This window comes from Gymnodraco acuticeps, unplaced genomic scaffold (assembly GCF_902827175.1).
Source record: "Gymnodraco acuticeps unplaced genomic scaffold, fGymAcu1.1, whole genome shotgun sequence".
NCBI classification, from domain to species: domain Eukaryota; kingdom Metazoa; phylum Chordata; class Actinopteri; order Perciformes; family Bathydraconidae; genus Gymnodraco; species Gymnodraco acuticeps.
In genome coordinates this window covers 1,419,951-1,436,961 of record NW_022989937.1, presented here as the reverse complement: position 1 = coordinate 1,436,961, position 17,011 = coordinate 1,419,951, and the positions used below count along the sequence as shown (strand labels likewise).

The 17,011-nt window shown below is 40.9% G+C and overlaps 2 protein-coding genes across 2 annotated transcripts; one reads left to right on the top strand and one right to left on the bottom strand.

Moving 5' to 3' along the window:
• Positions 1-6,067: 6,067 nt before the first annotated feature.
• LOC117542397 lies at positions 6,068-8,152 on the top strand. The gene is made up of 3 exons (XM_034210055.1): positions 6,068-6,944; positions 7,302-7,520; positions 7,819-8,152. Exons 1-3 carry the CDS (start codon positions 6,217-6,219, stop codon positions 8,024-8,026), a joined length of 1,155 nt encoding a protein of 384 aa, XP_034065946.1. The 5' UTR covers positions 6,068-6,216; the 3' UTR covers positions 8,027-8,152.
• Positions 8,153-8,344: 192 nt separating this feature from the next.
• LOC117542421 (G2/M phase-specific E3 ubiquitin-protein ligase-like) lies at positions 8,345-14,953 on the bottom strand. The gene is made up of 13 exons (XM_034210075.1): positions 14,609-14,953; positions 13,142-13,448; positions 12,960-13,057; positions 12,493-12,545; positions 11,739-11,766; positions 11,484-11,551; positions 11,348-11,407; positions 11,123-11,227; positions 10,601-10,911; positions 9,630-9,808; positions 9,181-9,353; positions 8,670-8,884; positions 8,345-8,577 (listed from the first exon to the last, which is right to left on the bottom strand). Exons 1-13 carry the CDS (start codon positions 14,636-14,638, stop codon positions 8,345-8,347), a joined length of 1,860 nt encoding a protein of 619 aa, XP_034065966.1. The 5' UTR covers positions 14,639-14,953.
• Positions 14,954-17,011: the final 2,058 nt, after the last annotated feature.

Here is a 17,011-nt window from a genome sequence, read left to right as displayed (position 1 = left end):
TGTGTATTTCAGCAGAGGGGGGGGGGGGGGGGGGCACGGTGCTGCTGGACCTGGAGGTGCTGACCTGGTGTCAGTGGGACATCATCTGGGCAGGTTTAGGGGAAGAAGGAGAATATAAACTGTTATAACCACAGCTATTAAGATTAGAACACTAATATTGTTAACAATCAATCTACACAACATGCTTTTGTTCATTTAAAAAAACATTGTTTTATTAGTACAGACAAATTAAGACTTATTTTAAATATGAAATAATATGATTAAATTACATCAGCTATATATAATTTACTTGTTAACTTGCTAATGTAACATTACTGGGGGCTAAAGGAATAGCTTCATCTTATTTACCTGGGCATGGTCCTCTTTAATTCATCGCCGACGGTGATCTCCAAAAAATGTAAAATGTAAAAGTAAAGATTCTGGATCCTTTTCAGCTGAGTTAGCTTGTAAGCTAATTTGCTAGCAGGCTGCTGGAGCAGCGCAAACGAACAGCGCGTATCACGTGACGTAAATACGAAGCTCTCCGTAGGCTAGACCGTCTAATTTTGTAGGCCGCTCGGTCCAGCCTACCCGGTCTACGTGGGCCGGGTCCTCCGTGGACCGCGTAGGCTGCGTACTCCGAAGGGTGCAGCCCCTGAATTGAGACACGGCCCTTGTGTTTTGTCTGGTCCTCCTCCCTGTCGTTAGTTTCCCTGGTGTGTCTGATTGTCTCATTGTGTTCACCTGTTGCCCTTGTGTTTCTCCCTCCCCTGCCCAGCTGGGTCTTGTCCTGTGATTACCCTTCTGTGTATTTAGTCTAGTCTTCCCCTGTGTTCCATGTCGGTTCATTGTTTCCCCTCCATGTTATTCCACGGTCTGTGTTCCTTATGCTGCTCGTTTGTTTTGGATATTTTGGATACTGCCTTTTTTTGCCACAGCTTTTATTATTTAATAAAGCTCGCTTTTCGTTAAATTCTGCATTTGAGTCCTACCTGTTTCACCCAATCGTAACAGAATGAACCGACCAAATTTGGAATCAGCAGATTTTAATGTTTTGGCCCCACAGGCGGAATGTCTTGGGTACTCTCTGGAGTACATTTTTTACACCTGGAAGAACGCCTCATCTAGACGGGGTAAAGAGGCTGCTTTGAAGGAGGCACGCCGGGAGGTTGCTTGCAAGCCCTGGCTCAGGAGCTTGTTGCCTGAGTGGCTACAAACTTTTACAAGTAGCCCTGAAGACTTGTCACAATCTTCTAACCCTTTCCTGGGATCCGACTACTGTCCTGTCGGAGGTTCACGGAGTCTCCAAAAAGCCTCTAGGAGACGCAGGCCCAGGATTCCAGCCCGTGCTCCAACAGCCATGATCCCAGCTTCAGTTCCGGTTTCCACAGCCATGGATCCATGCACCAGTACCGGCCCGCAGAGCTATGTTTCCTTGCTCGATTACCTGGCCCACACAGCCATGGTCCAGGCCTCTGTTCCGGTTCCAGTTCCAGCCTCAGACCTTTTCTCAGGAACCCGTCTGGCGTTTGGAGGTCCACAGAGCCTCCAAAAGGTCTCTGGAAGATGCAAGGCCAGGATTCCAGCCCGTACTCCAGAGCTCCGCCTCCAGTGCTCGGCCCAGCAGCCATGGTTCCGGCCCCAGCAGCCATGGTTCCATGCTCCAGTGCCGGCCCACACAGCCTTCCCCTGTGTTCCATGTCGGTTCATTGTTTCCCCTCCATGTTATTCCACGGTCTGTGTTCCTTGTGCTGCTCGTTTGTTTTGGATACTGCCTTTTTTTGCCACAGCTTTCATTATTTAATAAAGCTCGCTTTTCGTTAAATTCTGCATTTGAGTCCTACCTGCTTCACCCAATCATAACAGGGGATTGAACTACTGCTCTGATCCGAAGATCTCCGCACTAAGCCACTGAATCACAGCCTCGCTTTGTATAGGTTCACCTACTGAATTAGAAAAAAGAAAGAATGAACCGAAGAAAGTGAAAACAATTAAGTAGATTCAAGCAGTAGGCGTATAGACTCACACTTAAAGGTCTCCTATTATACAATTTTTAGGCATATATTATGGGCCTCAGATATATAAAAAACATGTGTATGAAGTGTTTTGCTCAAAATACCAAACCGATCATGCATTTTAGCCATGACTCATACCCCTCAATTTCAGCCAAGTTAGTGTAGTGCTGTTTCTGGGTCCGTAGCTTTAAATGTAACCCGAGCTGCTGCTGGCCACGCCCCTTTGGAGCGTCCACATGCAAGCGGTGAGCTCTGTGAAGAGAAGAGTGTCTATCAGTAGAAACTCAGCTAAACGCTGCCGTGACTAAACGGCATATAATGTTCCAAACCATATCAAGGATCATTTCTGAAAGAGTATGGAGCTTTTTCTCTTGCGGGTTTCCCACAAGGTGAGTACCTTTTTTATATCTGTTGTTTTTAAACACAGCATTAGCTCTGAGTGTTAGCGATGCTTGCTAATATAAACACAGACTATATTACTTCCAAAACACGTTGTGCATTGTTTCTGATAGCAACGTTTCTGATAGGAGTTCAACGTAAAGCCAGCCCATATTTTAATAATGTCGTCATGACCGCAGCAAATCTGGATCAGATCCGTTGTACCCCCGGTTTGTGGGTAAAGAGAAAAAGAGACAGGGTTGTATTTTCAGACACTTTGTGAGTCTCCTTACACACCGGGGGCACATATAAAAGACATAAAAAAGTGCATTTTGCATTATAGTTGACCTTTAAAGTATTAGCCTACAGTACAGCTTACAGAGAAGAGATAACATCTGATCATTTTACAATAAACACTATATGCTCTTTTTTTATTTTTTTTAGTAACATTGTAATCCTGCTAGTAATCCCCAATTTTCAGGAATTTAACAGTAATTGGATATCGGAGTATACAGTTACCTTTTTTGTAATCCCCTTTCAAGTATGTTGTTATTGTCCATGTGTTAACTAGGAAAAACCTAACATTATATTGTCAGTAACCTGCCATGACATTGGCCTCCTCCGTTCTCATGTGACAGTCTTCTTGGAAATTCAGTTTTTAAATTACAAACGCAGCCTGCCTCACCTTGTCCCCCCCTCCCATCCGTCTGTCGGTTCAACAAGTCCATCAAAGTGTCTCCACATCAAAGACAGGGCTGTCCATGCGTCTGCACATAGGCTACAGGGCTGAGAACTGACAGCTGTCATGTGAGCATCACATCATGGATTCATACATTCACTTAGCCGGATATGGAAATACATCTCTTTACAGACCATAGATTGGGATTACCGACTGATGTAAAAGTGAACTTTATATCTATGGAATGCATATTTGATGATGCAAGCCTCACAAACACTGTAAAAGCATGCATTGATGAAAGTTATGCAGTGCTGTCAAAGGCACCGCAGAGACATACTGTACATACATATTTAATGCCGACTCTGCCAGCTTCTGTCACAACATGCCTCATTTAATTTAAGGTTAGCAGAGTTAACATTATTTTCGTCTTCTCACTTTTGACATACTGCTAACAGCCTATTATCTCGTCAAGTATGTTCAGGCTAAAGTTGATGTAACTCATGGAAGAGGCACAATTGAATGTGGATCTGGCCCTTCCTACATCCAGGACATGATTAAACCGTACACCCCAGCACGTGCACTCCGCTCTGCATCAGCCAAACAGCTTGCTGCACCCTCGCTGCGAGGGGGACCCAAGTTCCCATCAGCAAAAACACGTGGGTTTGCTATCCTGGCTCCAAAATGGTGGAATGAGCTCCCCATTGACATCAGGACGGCAGATAGCTTGCACATCTTCCGGCGCAAACTGAAAACTCATCTCTTTCGACTCCACTTCGAGCGATAGAACTATTAACGAAGCACCTTTATACTAATAAAGGACTGGCTTTTCTAAAGCCAGTTGAGTAGCACTTGAAATGTTTTTGCTCTATGAAACCTGATGTACTTATATGATTCTGTTTTCTTCAAGTTGTATTTTGTTGGACGAACGCACTTATTGTAAGTCGCTTTGGATAAAAGCGTCAGCTAAATGCAATCTAATGTAACGTAAGTCAAAGCAAAGGCTCATTTCCTGACTAATCCATTTTGATTTGTGCGAATCATGGCGGAGATCTGTCCCTGTTAGCCTCTAAATATGTAATCCTAATATACATACACTTTGTTTATTACTTGGCTTAGTTGAATACTCAATTCTGACATTTCAGAGGGTGTTAATTATGGCTAACAGACCGCTGCTAAGGAGAGCAGACCGTTGCTGTATCAAGAGACTATGTAGGGTCATATCAATCAACAGAAAGAAGTCTGGTACATTTAACGTCAACTTTGGATAACAAACATTAGTTTTCTCCATCAAAAAAACACCATGGAACACCATGGAATACTTTTAATATTCATCCATTCATCTTCTCCCGCTTATCCGTGGTCGGGTCGCGAGGGTAAACTTTATTTTCCCTGGCCACATCAACCAGCTCTGACTGGGGGATCCCAAGGCGCTCCCAGGCCAGCGAAGAGATATAATCCCTCCACCTGGTACTTTTAATATTCATATTTATATATTTGTGGAAAGCACAGAACTTTGGATTCATGATGGCGAAACTGTGCCCAGTAAAGAACAGAAAAACTGCACAAGAGAAGTTAAGAAGTTTAACCTGTTAAATCAGGGGTTCCCAAAGTGTGAGGCGCGCCTACCCTGGGGGGCACCAGAGAGCTTCAACGGAGGCGCAGCTGCCAGAAAAAAATAAAGAGAAACAGTGAAATCTAGCTAGTTAACTTCAGCTAACTTTATGCGAGCGGCAAAATATGGATAGATTACCTAAAGTGAGAGAGGAGACAGCGTCTGTCAGAAAACGGAGGAAGTATGACAATGATTATTTGAAGCTAGGATTTTCATGGACCGGTCCTGATGACACTCCACTGCCACAGTGTGTTATCTGCAACGAGGTGCTAGCTAATGACAGTATGAGACCATGTAAATTCCGGCATCATATTGAGACGAAACACCCATGTTTGGTAACCAAGCCACAGGAGTTTTTTGACCGGAAGCTCAAGGAATTGCAGTCACAGAAAAATGTCATTGACACATTTAGCACTGTGAATACAAAGGCAACAGAAGCATCATACCGAGTGGCATTACGGATAGCTAAGGCAGGTAAACCTCACAACATTGGTGAAACGTTACTCCTCCCTGCTGCTAAAGACATCTCCGTCTCAACTATTTCTCTCCGAGTGCAACGTATGAGGAAGCTGCCATACTTAACCTCAACTTGTTTAAAACATAAAGATAAAGAGGTTTAAAAAAGCTATTGTTTAATGTTTTAAGGAGGTGACGCTCAACCAATCAAAAAATAGGAAGGTAGCGAAAACAGAGCATTTTATGACATTTTCTCACCTTACATTTTCTCTTTGAAATGCAATTGAATACCCCTGCATTATAGCAACAACAACAATAATAATAATAGCAATAATAATTGGGAGGGGGGGCGCGGCTGTGACTATGTTCTCTGAGGGGAGGCTCACCTTCCTACGGTGGCCCTGAAGTGCAAGACACCACAGCATTTCACAAAACACGACAGCATTTCACAAAACACAACAGCATTTCACAAAACACAACAGCATTTCACAAACACGACAGCATTTCACAAAACACAACAGCATTTCACAAAACACAACAGCATTTCACAAAACACAACAGCATTTCACAAAACACAACAGCATTTCACAAAACACCGCAGCATTTCAGAAACACAACAGCATTTCACAAAACACGACAGCATTTCACAAAACACGACAGCATTTCACAAAACACAACAGCATTTCACAAAACACCGCAGCATTTCAGAAAACACAACAGCATTTCACAAAACACCGCAGCATTTCAGAAAACATAACAGCATTTCACAAACACAACAGCATTTCACAAAACACAACAGCATTTCACAAAACACAACAGCATTTCAGAAACACCGCAGCATTTCACAAAACACAACAGCATTTCAGAAAACACCACAGCATTTCACATTGGACGGAAAGGGTATTCCTTTATGGAGAACACTTCTTGTTTGTGATTGGACAGAGCCAGCCAGAGAAGCACTGCTGTGATTGGTTGTTTTTGCTGCCAGTCAAGAAATTACGCTTCGTGATTGGTCAGCACCCGGCCGACAGCACCAGTATTTCCTGTTTGATACTGTTAAACTGTTTATTCACAAATTTTAAACTGAGTTGGAAAGAATGGAAGAAGAGATGGAAATCTTAAGGGAATATTTTAACGAAGGATATACATACGATGTTATCCTCGACATGCTTTCAACCCATCACGACATCAACATGTCCCTTAGAAACCTGAAAGCGCGGTTGAAAGAGTTAGGACTGAGGAGACGGGGTGACTACTCGTCTATAAGTGAAGTCAGGAGGGCCATCTTCTCAGAGCTGCGGGGACCTGGACAAATGTTTGGCTATCGAACTATGTGGCTGACATTAAAGCAGAAACATGGACTCCATGTTAAAAGGGAGACGGTAATGAGAATGCTTCGTGAACTGAACCCACTCGGAACATTGTCGCGGACACGCCGTAGGTTTGTCAGACGCACGTACCACTCTATGGGTCCAAATTATGTGTGGCACGTAGATGGATATGACAAATTGAAACCGTTTGGCATTGGGATATCTGGCTGTATAGACGGGTTCTCCCGCAAAATCATGTGGCTCAAATGTGGACCAACAAACAAGAACCCAGAAGTGATAAAAAACTACTTTATTGACTGTATCAGAAATGTTGGCGTTATTCCCATGAGACTGCGCACAGACTGTGGAACAGAGAATGGGTTAATGGCCTCTGCCCAGTGCACTCTTCGTCACGACCACAGTGATTACTACGCTGGTGACAAAAGCCACATGTTTGGGTCTTCTATGAGCAACCAGCGGATCGAGTCCTGGTGGTCAATATTCAGAAAACAAAGGTATGTCTTACTTTGTCTAGTATGGCACCAATACACTTAAGTAAGAATGGACATGAGTTGTTTCGTGCTGCCCAATGCCAGAGTTAGTATCGTTGTGGATACTGTATCAAATAATATTGTTTTCCCAGCTCGATGCCCGACTGTAAAAATACATTATTTAGGCCTGTTTTAAAGAACAATTACAAAGTTACATAGGCTAAGTAGACCTTTGTCTATAATAAGCTAAATGTATACATTTTGTTAGGTGTAAGTGTAAAGAGGCAAATGTGAATAAATTATGAGTAAAGTATAAGTAGTCCACATCATATTTGTGTATAGGGTCATTTGTGTATAACAAAACATCCTGTTTATCCCAAGGACTCAGTTCTGGATGGGTCTATTTGCTGATCTAAGAGACCACGGACACTTCAATGGCACCCATGAGCACCAGTGCCTTCTAAGGTTCTGTTTCATGACAGTTCTTCAGGCAGACCTGGTTGAATGTGTTCACCTTTGGAACAGGCACAGAATCCGGCCCTCCAGACTTGCCTCTTGTCCGGGTGGAATTCCTAATGAGCTGTATTCACTACCTCACAGGTAAATTGTTTATATTTTGTAGTTAATACACATTTCATGAACAGTATTGTATTACATAAGTGTATTTCTGCCACACCATAAACAAATAAAATGGGAAATATGAGCTTACACCCATAGAGGCTTACACCACACTAATAATAACCAAGATGGCCACAAAACACATCATGACATAGTTTCAAAAACTAACATTTCAGAGTATTTAGTTTACATAACATAAGTGTGTCGTTGTGATAAAGTATTCTCATACTTTGCTGCCAAGCATCTCTCCTCAAGCATCATTATAATAACTGCTTTATAGGTTTGGGTCACGGGACTGTGGCTTTGCTCTGGATGAAGCATCAACCCACATTTTTCAAGACGGGCATCAGACAGAAGATCCATGTGGTGATCCGGACATCAATGACTATTTTCAGCAGGCAATGCAACAATATGGACTTCAACATCCAGATACCTGGCAAGCAGCATCCCAGCTGTTGATTACACTGAAGGGAATAGCTGGGCTGTGAATGGGACAGTACCTTCAGTTGGGCAGCCGTGAGCCTTAACAGAGTTGGCACAAGACATTTGAGGATTTGGGAAACAGTGATTTATTTGCATTTAAGAAAATAAACGTTTATTCTTGTGAAAACGCTGCAAAACAGTATTGTTTTCCTTAAACATATATTAGCACTACTAATAACGTTGTCTTTTTAGACGTCTAAAGAAAACTCTGAAACCGCTGTATGAAACATATTTTTCCTCAAACATGAGGAACTCTACACGTTTATAAAACTCCAAAAAGCTATATTGCAGTGATGGTGTTCTACCCCTTTTCTTTTACCATTTCACAGACATCCAAAAGCTGGGGAGTTTTGGATGCCAAAGTCCATATTGGCTTTGAAACTAGCGTACGTTCCTAGTAGTGGAAGTGTTATGGTGTTTGCACAGGTGTTTGCCATGGGATAGATAGTCTCCTGTGAAAACGTGACACATGGATGGGGTGTCATTCCTGCAGGGGGTTCTGTCTTCAGGCCGGTGATGAACATGAATAACTCCTCCAGTGACACTGGTCCTTGTTCTGTGAAACAAAGAGCTGTCATTAAACACATTAACATTCATATAATAACAGCAGATCCTATTCTGATCCGAACAGTATTTTACTGTACAAACCTTCACAGTCCATCAGATAGTCTGCCCAGAAGCTGAGTGCCACGGTTTCTGTAGTCCTCCTGTTGCTCCCTGCTGGACTGAGCTGTGGTAAGAAGAGTCGTTCCACTTCAACTGAAGTCAGCCTCTTGTCCGTATGACACAGCACTGGAGCCAGTACACTCGGATGTTGGCAAAGGGCATCCAAAAAGTTTAGGCTAGCCAGTCCATCTTTGAATCTGTTCAAGAATACAGTGAATTGTTACAGGCAGTAAAACATATGCAATTTTAAGGGTTATACATCTCTAAGTAGTATTTAAATACTGTGAAAACAATAACATGATACTGTATATTACTATGAAACATTTATTTTCATAACGTTTAGACGGCAACAATTTTCAAATCATTGTCTGAACTTGACCAATACTTAATATTATAAGTAAGTATAGTAAAAGTAGCATCAGCGGTAATAAGGATGTTTTAATATGGCCTCAATCAACATTAAATTCCTTTAATTAAAAGCACCTATCATTACCTTTCAATTACACTGTGATTCCTGCCGATGGTGTACCAGGTAAGGTATTCTGCCACCACAGTGTGTTTTTCTTCAACGGAGCTGACATGCCTGAAGCAGCCAGCAGTCTGAAGCATGGAGCTGTGTTTCAGTAACACATCTTGCAGAGACTTCAGAGAATGTGCCAACTCAATCTAAATGGAAAACACACACCATCAAAGATATTCACATAACGGCAAATTATTATAATAGATATTGGACAAAAGAAAAAAAAACATGTCAAAAGTAGTTGAACGACTGTCAATGTTTAAAAAAAGGAATACTCTAAATTTGTTTTTGAGCATTTCAGATGTTCTGCACAGTCTTTTGAATAAGGGGCTTTTCTGTACACTTAAACAAAAGTACTGTGCTTCTTAGCATTTAAAAAAAATAACCAATTTATGACTGACTGGTGTAGTTTATTGCAATACCTCACTGAGAGCTCTCCCTATCTCATCATCTGTCACATCCGTCACATGTGCACAGAAACCAGGCTGTCCAGCTATGTGGTTCACCAGGTCCCTTGAAAGAAAATGTGGGCCTGGTCCTCCATGAACAATGGACACGGCTATCATCTTCCCTGCCATGAAATATTCATCCTCCCTGATTGCTGGGGGGGGATACAGATGGTGGAAACTAAATGTAATTACAGTACAGTACATCATATTGCCAAAACAAATTATGTACCTTTAATAATCAGAACGTATTTAACTAACTATATTTAGAGTTGTCTTCATGAGATGTTACGGAAAAATGTAGCTTCATAATATTTGCAGCTTTACAAGCAAATTATAGTTGAACTCATTCTTTCTCATAGATAACGATTTTACAAATTGATAGCTACTTTCCCTGTCTGTAAAGCACATGTAAAAATGTTCCCTGTGGAGTTTTCTTGTAATAAACAAAATGAATGTTTACATTAAAGGTAGTCTGTGATACCTACTATATATCAAACGCGTATTGGCATTTAAGTGTTACTTTTAAACTCACAAATAATCAGAATTGAATGTAGCATATAAAAAAATGTACAAAGCTAAACAATGTTTACATCAATTTGTACAGACTCACAGTCTCTTTCATGTCTATGCTGGTGCATTTCTGATACTGGTAGATCATTGAAATATGTGTCTTGCAGCGTTCCCATGTTGATGTGGGACAGAACAGGGGCCCAGTCATAAAATAACTGCCACATAACCCTACTAGAGCTAAAAACTCCACAGGGGACCTTTATCTACCCACGTATTCACAAAGTTACATTAAAACTGCTAAAATAAATAATACTTCAGTATATTATTCCTCCCGTTGACATAGTAACTATTACCATACTTGAGCTCTGTCACATGATCTATGGAGAATAATTATGATTAAATCCAACTATGCAAGGGCTGGTCTGACAACAAACCTGCAGCATTGTACACCAAGTACCGACTCTGTGGAGGTCCCTCAAAAATAGGCCGAGACTGCAAAAAGCTCATGAGGAGTGTCAGAAATTCTCGCCTTGGTCCACCTGCGTCTATTCCTTCTTCCACAGAGCCTGCATCATCCGTGAACCTCACAAGCAAGTCAGACTTTTCACAGAAGGTTGAACGTCTGAACCCTCTGACAGCTCCATCCCAAACATTTGTGCGAGTTATGTTGAATCTGCTGACAGTGTTGTGGTCTATGGCATCTGCTAAGTTTTCAATAATATGGGCTGCAGATATACTTGTGTCCCTTAAACGACATAAATAGATAACAGAATACAATTAAGCATATCAAATAATGTTCTAGTACAGACTCTGGAAAAGGGACTTTAAATACTATAACACTGTTTTTTGTATGTTACATCAAATGTGATTGAAATGTTTCTTCTAATGTTACCTTGACCTCCAATACCACACAAGTTTTCCATTCAAAGATTAGAGCCAATACAATTACAACTTACACAGCTTCCTTTGCAGGGTCAGCGCTTATGGGCACAACATTGAAATCTTGACTCCCGTCCTCATCTTCATCAATTGCAATGGGAGCATACAACTGTGTGTATGTGCTGCAAAAAAACAAATGTTATGAAAACAATGGTGCACAACACTTTATTCTACACCTTGAATCTTGCATGGTGAACGTTGCAACCTTGCAATGTAGCAACCAAGGTTAAACTAAACATTACCTGTACAATGGGTTGACAGTGGACCTCACAGCAGTCATGTTGGAAGGGGTATCTGGAACACTAATCATGAATCATTAGTGTAGGGTCTCTGTCTTGTGTAATAATATGAATACAGATCAGTGGCTCAAGTCAATACCTTGTAGCAGTGTTCCTCCAACTTTGAGAAGTGCCCTCATTGGGGTCATCAGTGTCCGAAATGAGTATCTGATTTGAGATTAACATTTTAGCATACATGTGAACAAATCACAATATTACATAGTTTAAAAACGCAATAATACATTAAATGTCTAATGTAATAGTTTTACCAAAAAGGAATTTTTTAAATGTTTATTTCTTTTAACTTAAATGTTTTACATGGATTATAAGGAAGGAAACAGCACAAATACCCTACCTCTTCCTTTTCACTCTGATATGATGCCCTGGAAGAGCCGTTTGAAGGAAAGAAGGATGGAAGAAAGTGAGGGAGGAGGACAGAGAGAACAAAGAAAAGAAACAAAGAAATACAGAATTAATGTACGAGTATTTGCCATGACTGACATTAACACGTTTTTTTAATCCAGTCCAATTAATGCATTTCGATTTAAGTACTACATTTATAATTGGCTTGTGGTGCAGACAAATTCCATACATTGTGTTTTTTGGGATATAATTTCCTAAAATTGTATTAGGAATCTTAGGATAGTAGATTGTGGCCAAGGAGGAATAATAACAATAATAACAACATTTTCTAAATATATAGAACATTAACCTTAATGAAATCAATAACCTTGGTTCACATGGTTATTTTCTTTTTGCTATTTTTCTTTCATTTTCCCCCTTTTGTTGATTGTTATTTTATTACATTAACATGTCATGTAACTGTCTTTTTTTTAATATATTTGTTGTGTATATATATATATATCAATTATTTATATGTATGTATAGTGATGCAGGTAACACCTGAAATGCAGCTGTATTAGCATACTTACAATACAAAAATTAAACGTTTGGTTGCACACGAAATAAGAGATATTCACATCATGTAGTCAAAGAGATTAACTCTGATAACGGGTCCAACAAATGCAGTCAAAACCCTTTAAAGAGTAAGTCACCACTGCATTTCTCCAAAGGTTTATAATACACAGTGCCAAGAATGAACCTTTTACCTTGTTTTCTCTGCAGTGCTTTTTGGAGTACTTTCATGCTCAGGTTCCCAGGGCTGAAAAATACAGTAAAAAAAGTATTCATTGTGCAGCCCCAGTGACCTTACTTGATCTGTAAATGCTGCATGTGTCGCCAGACTTTTTTTTAGCCATTTTATGTGAATCCACTTGAAAAAATTATGCACCTTTTGGTTGGGAAATTGACATAAAAAGTTGATCTGCTTGTGTGTGTCCAAACTTTCTACAAACTCTTATGAAGTATCTGAATTCATTTGGAAATGATGCGCCTTTTTTTGAAGACAAAGTGCACACAAGAGTCACGTTGGAAGTAAGGCAGTAAGACAGAAAATACATAAAGAAAGACAGCTTAATAACCACATACATTACATCTGGTTTTCACACACACACACACACACACACACACACACACACACACACACACACACACACACACACACACACACACACACACACACACACACCAGTGTGTCAGCAAGGTCAACCTCAGTCCCTCTGTTGCGTCTCACGAAGACTTCCCGATCAGAGTCTGATGCATCTTGTTGTTCACCTATGGTAAAGCAGCTTGTGAGTGACATTTTGATTGCTGACCAACCTGAAATTAAATCTGCATAGCCTGAAAAAAAGGACTTACCTTTGTCATAATCAGATTCAAGACATATAAAGAGAGCAATTCGGTTGTAGGTCTTCCCTATTTCCATTTTATACTCTCTCAGATTAAATGGCGTTGAAGTACCAGGAATATTAATTACTTCTGATGTGTCTGGGTAAATGAGGACATAGGGGCCCTCATCCATATCCGAATTAAAGTCAGTCATCTTCTTGACTGCCAATCCATGCAACCCAGCTGCGTCAGTGTCAGGATCCAGAATCAGTGGAAGAGTTTTCCCTCTGACAGGTTTCATGATGTTCTTTTGAAGAGACATGATTCCAATATTTATCTGTGCAATGAAAATAAATTAGGTGTAATCAACTTGCAAATCAGATTCTATCTCAATGCTTTTATCTGGTTAAATAAAGGTTAAATAAAAATAAATAAAAACTTGGTACATGAAATCACACAATTAACAGTGGATAGTAACTATTATTATACAAGTCATTATGTGCTGTAATATCTCAGATAAGTGTGCAGACCCTGTGTAGCAGAAAATGCTTAGAGAAAAACACTATACAACAATATACATACAGGCATGCATGTATGTATGTATGTATGTATGTATGTATGTACAAGTCAAATCTACCATTATTCTTCCCTGATTGGCAAACCGACAAACAAACATAAAATGCCAATAACAAAAACACTGCTAAAATGGCTATTCCCTTTTATGCAATTCATAGCAGAAACGGATGTAATACATTATTTTTAATTAAACGATTTCTAGAAAGTTGTCCAGTTACAAAAAAAAAGGATGAAGACGCTTTACCATCACTTGGATACATCACATAGGCCTGCTTATAACTTATATATTCTCAACCATGGTGATGTTTGACAAATGCGGATAACCAAGAAGATTTTACACGACTAAATACAACAACTTCTTAAACCAAACCTGCTAGTGCATCTTTTTGAACTTAGCTGACCATGACCAAGACGTTTTAGAGTTAACCACATACATGATGTAATTTTCAGACACACATTTTTCCCTTTAATCATGATTTACTAATAAATCTGAGCTGTCCAATTGTAACACAGTAAAAGTAATTATTTTATCACCTAAAACAGGTACCATCTTTCTTGCCTAGTAAACCATATCTTCCAGCACTTCCTCTCCCATATTGGCTACCTGTACTTTACTTGTCTGTTCTTTCTTCTTCACTTTTCTCTTCTGGCAAGAGAAATTAAGCCTTTCGTCTGACTTCTTACTTCTGTACTCGAGGAAAGTTTTCAGGGATGGCATTTTTGGGGCAGCAGCTAACGTTACACAAACAGAGAAAAACAATGTTATGATAACCAAGCTGAAGTTAGCCTGGGTTATTTATTTGCATTCACATTATATGCGAGTATGAGTTCAAACCTTATGTCTATGGTTCAAACATGAATCACGAGACAGGCTTAAAGGTTTTACAGAGCATTGTTACACAGTTTGAGTTGATGTTTTACCTGGAATCGGGCCACTGAAGTCCGGTTCATGTTTAGTTTCTTCTAATGCAGCCAATGACTGTCCACAAGAACTGCAAAAATGTTGAAGTGACTGAAATGTCTTCCCACAACGCGGACAATACATAACTTCAGAGTCAGAAGTCGCGCGCGCAATGGGCGAAAACACGCAGAGTAAAAAGTAAAAAGTATACAGTCTATGAGTAAAACCGCCAAGTGCCTTCAAATATTCTAGACTTTCGGTCGCTGACCAATGACGAAGCAACATTTCTCTTGACTGGCAGCAAAAACAACCAATCACAGCAGTGCTTCTCTGGCTGGCTCTGTCCAATCACAAACAAGAAGTGTTCTCCATAAAGGAATACCCTTTCCGTCCAATGTGAAATGCTGTGGTGTTTTCTGAAATGCTGTTGTGTTTTGTGAAATGCTGCGGTGTTTTCTGAAATGCTGTTGTGTTTTGTGAAATGCTGTTGTGTTTTGTGAAATGCTGTCGTGTTTTGTGAAATGCTGTCGTGTTTTGTGAAATGCTGTCGTGTTTGTGAAATGCTGCGGTGTTTTGTGAAATGCTGTTGTGTTTTGTGAAATGCTGTTGTGTTTTGTGAAATGCTGTCGTGTTTTGTGAAATGCTGTCGTGTTTTGTGAAATGCTGTTGTGTTTGTGAAATGCTGCGGTGTTTTGTGAAATGCTGTTGTGTTTTGTGAAATGCTGTTGTGTTTTGTGAAATGCTGTTGTGTTTTGTGAAATGCTGTTGTGTTTTGTGAAATGCTGCGGTGTTTTGTGAAATGCTGTTGTGTTTTGTGAAATGCTGTTGTGTTTTGTGAAATGCTGTTGTGTTTTGTGAAATGCTGTTGTGTTTTGTGAAATGCTGTTGTGTTTTGTGAAATGCTGTTGTGTTTTGTGAAATGCTGTTGTGTTTGTGAATGCTGTTGTGTTTGTGAAATGCTGCGGTGTTTTGTGAAATGCTGTTGTGTTTTGTGAAATGCTGTTGTGTTTTGTGAAATGCTGTTGTGTTTTGTGAAATGCTGCGGTGTTTTGTGAAATGCTGTTGTGTTTTGTGAAATGCTGTTGTGTTTTGTGAAATGCTGTCGTGTTTTGTGAAATGCTGTGGTGTCTTGCACTTCAGGGCCACCGTACCTTCCCACACTTTGGGAACCCCTGGTTTAAATGACAAAAAGGAAAATGACATCCCTCTGTTGGAGGGGCAAAGGAGGCTGGTGGGATTTTTTCGCCGCCAGCAAAGCCGGTTCCTGTGACGGAAAAAAGTGTACTGCCAGCGAGCCTTGCCGTTGGCTCTCAGCCCGAGTCTGAGTTGCCGCCATCCTAGTCTCCGCCAGCATCCCCCGCCCGTGCAGGTGCCCCGGGGCCGGAGTTGTTGTCATCTAGCCTCCCACCCCATCCAGAGCCTACGCCATCTGACAATGTCACTTCTATACCCGTAAGCCACGAAGAGAAACCGGTCAGCCACAACAAAAGGAAGTTTGTCGGAACCTGGAAAATGAAGTTCCTGTGGTTGTGCTATAACAAACAAAGTCATAAAATGTATTGCACACTATGTGTAAGGGAAATAAAGCACAACGTGTTCACCGCGGGGACGTCCAACTTCAGGGTGAAGACTTTAGAGATGCACATAAAGGGGGTGGATCACAAAGCAGTGCTAGATGCACAGCATTTACGAAGAAACAACGTTCAAGTTGCCGTTAATCGAATGGTCTGTGCCAGATCAAAGGCGGTAATTGCGGCCAAGAGGAACGTGTATTACCTGGCAAAAGAACTGTTGCTGACACACAAAAACAAAAGCTTGAATGAACTGTGCATTCTGCAGGGATGTGAAACCTTGGCAGAACTGCGCGTTTCAGAGAACGCCCTCACGACGACATAGTGCAGGACATGCAGTGCGCCGTAATGTGCTGAAGGAGGATTTAATTGCAAAGTTAAATAACTCAACATTCAAGGGGCTCATGACTGACGAGTCCACGGACATTTCGGTGGAAAAGCATCTTTGCACATATGTTAACCTAATAAATGACGGTGACTTAGAAACCCACTACTTGTGCAACACAAAGATACTGCATGCGACGCTGCTACCGTAACGCAAACCATTAAGGAGCAGTTGCAAAATTACAACATTGACCTGAACGACGTAACTGGCGTCCGTACAGATGGGGCAGCGGTTATGACTGGAAGAGAAAATGGGTTCGTGGCGCGTTTTAAAAAGGGAAAACCCAGCCATCGGTGGCACACACTGCGCTGCACATAAGCTAAACTTGTGTGCCCAGCAGGCTGCTGTGGCGATACCATCCCTCCAGCGCTACCAGAGGACGGTGGGCAGCATCTATGGATACTTCTCCAACAGCAGCTCTCTGCAAGCACGGCTTAAAGAAATGCACGTCATCCTGGACACTGATG

What these genes read in the sequence shown, in the direction of transcription:
- LOC117542421 (XM_034210075.1), bottom strand. Translation starts at nt 14,638, where the DNA reads ATGAACCGGACTTCAGTGGCCCGATTCCAG. An exon ending in ACACACTGGTGTGTGTGTGT is followed by an intron (nt 12,546 to 12,959) that starts GTGTGTGTGTGT and finishes TGTATTTTTCAG; the next exon opens with CCCTGGGAACCTGAGCATGA. An exon ending in CTTGGTGTACAATGCTGCAG is followed by an intron (nt 9,809 to 10,600) that starts GTTTGTTGTCAG and finishes ATCCCCCCCCAG; the next exon opens with CAATCAGGGAGGATGAATAT.
- LOC117542397 (XM_034210055.1), top strand. Translation starts at nt 6,217, where the DNA reads ATGGAAGAAGAGATGGAAATCTTAAGGGAATATTTTAACGAAGGATAT. An exon ending in TCAATATTCAGAAAACAAAG is followed by an intron (nt 6,945 to 7,301) that starts GTATGTCTTACT and finishes GTTTATCCCAAG; the next exon opens with GACTCAGTTCTGGATGGGTC. An exon ending in CTGTATTCACTACCTCACAG is followed by an intron (nt 7,521 to 7,818) that starts GTAAATTGTTTA and finishes ACTGCTTTATAG; the next exon opens with GTTTGGGTCACGGGACTGTG.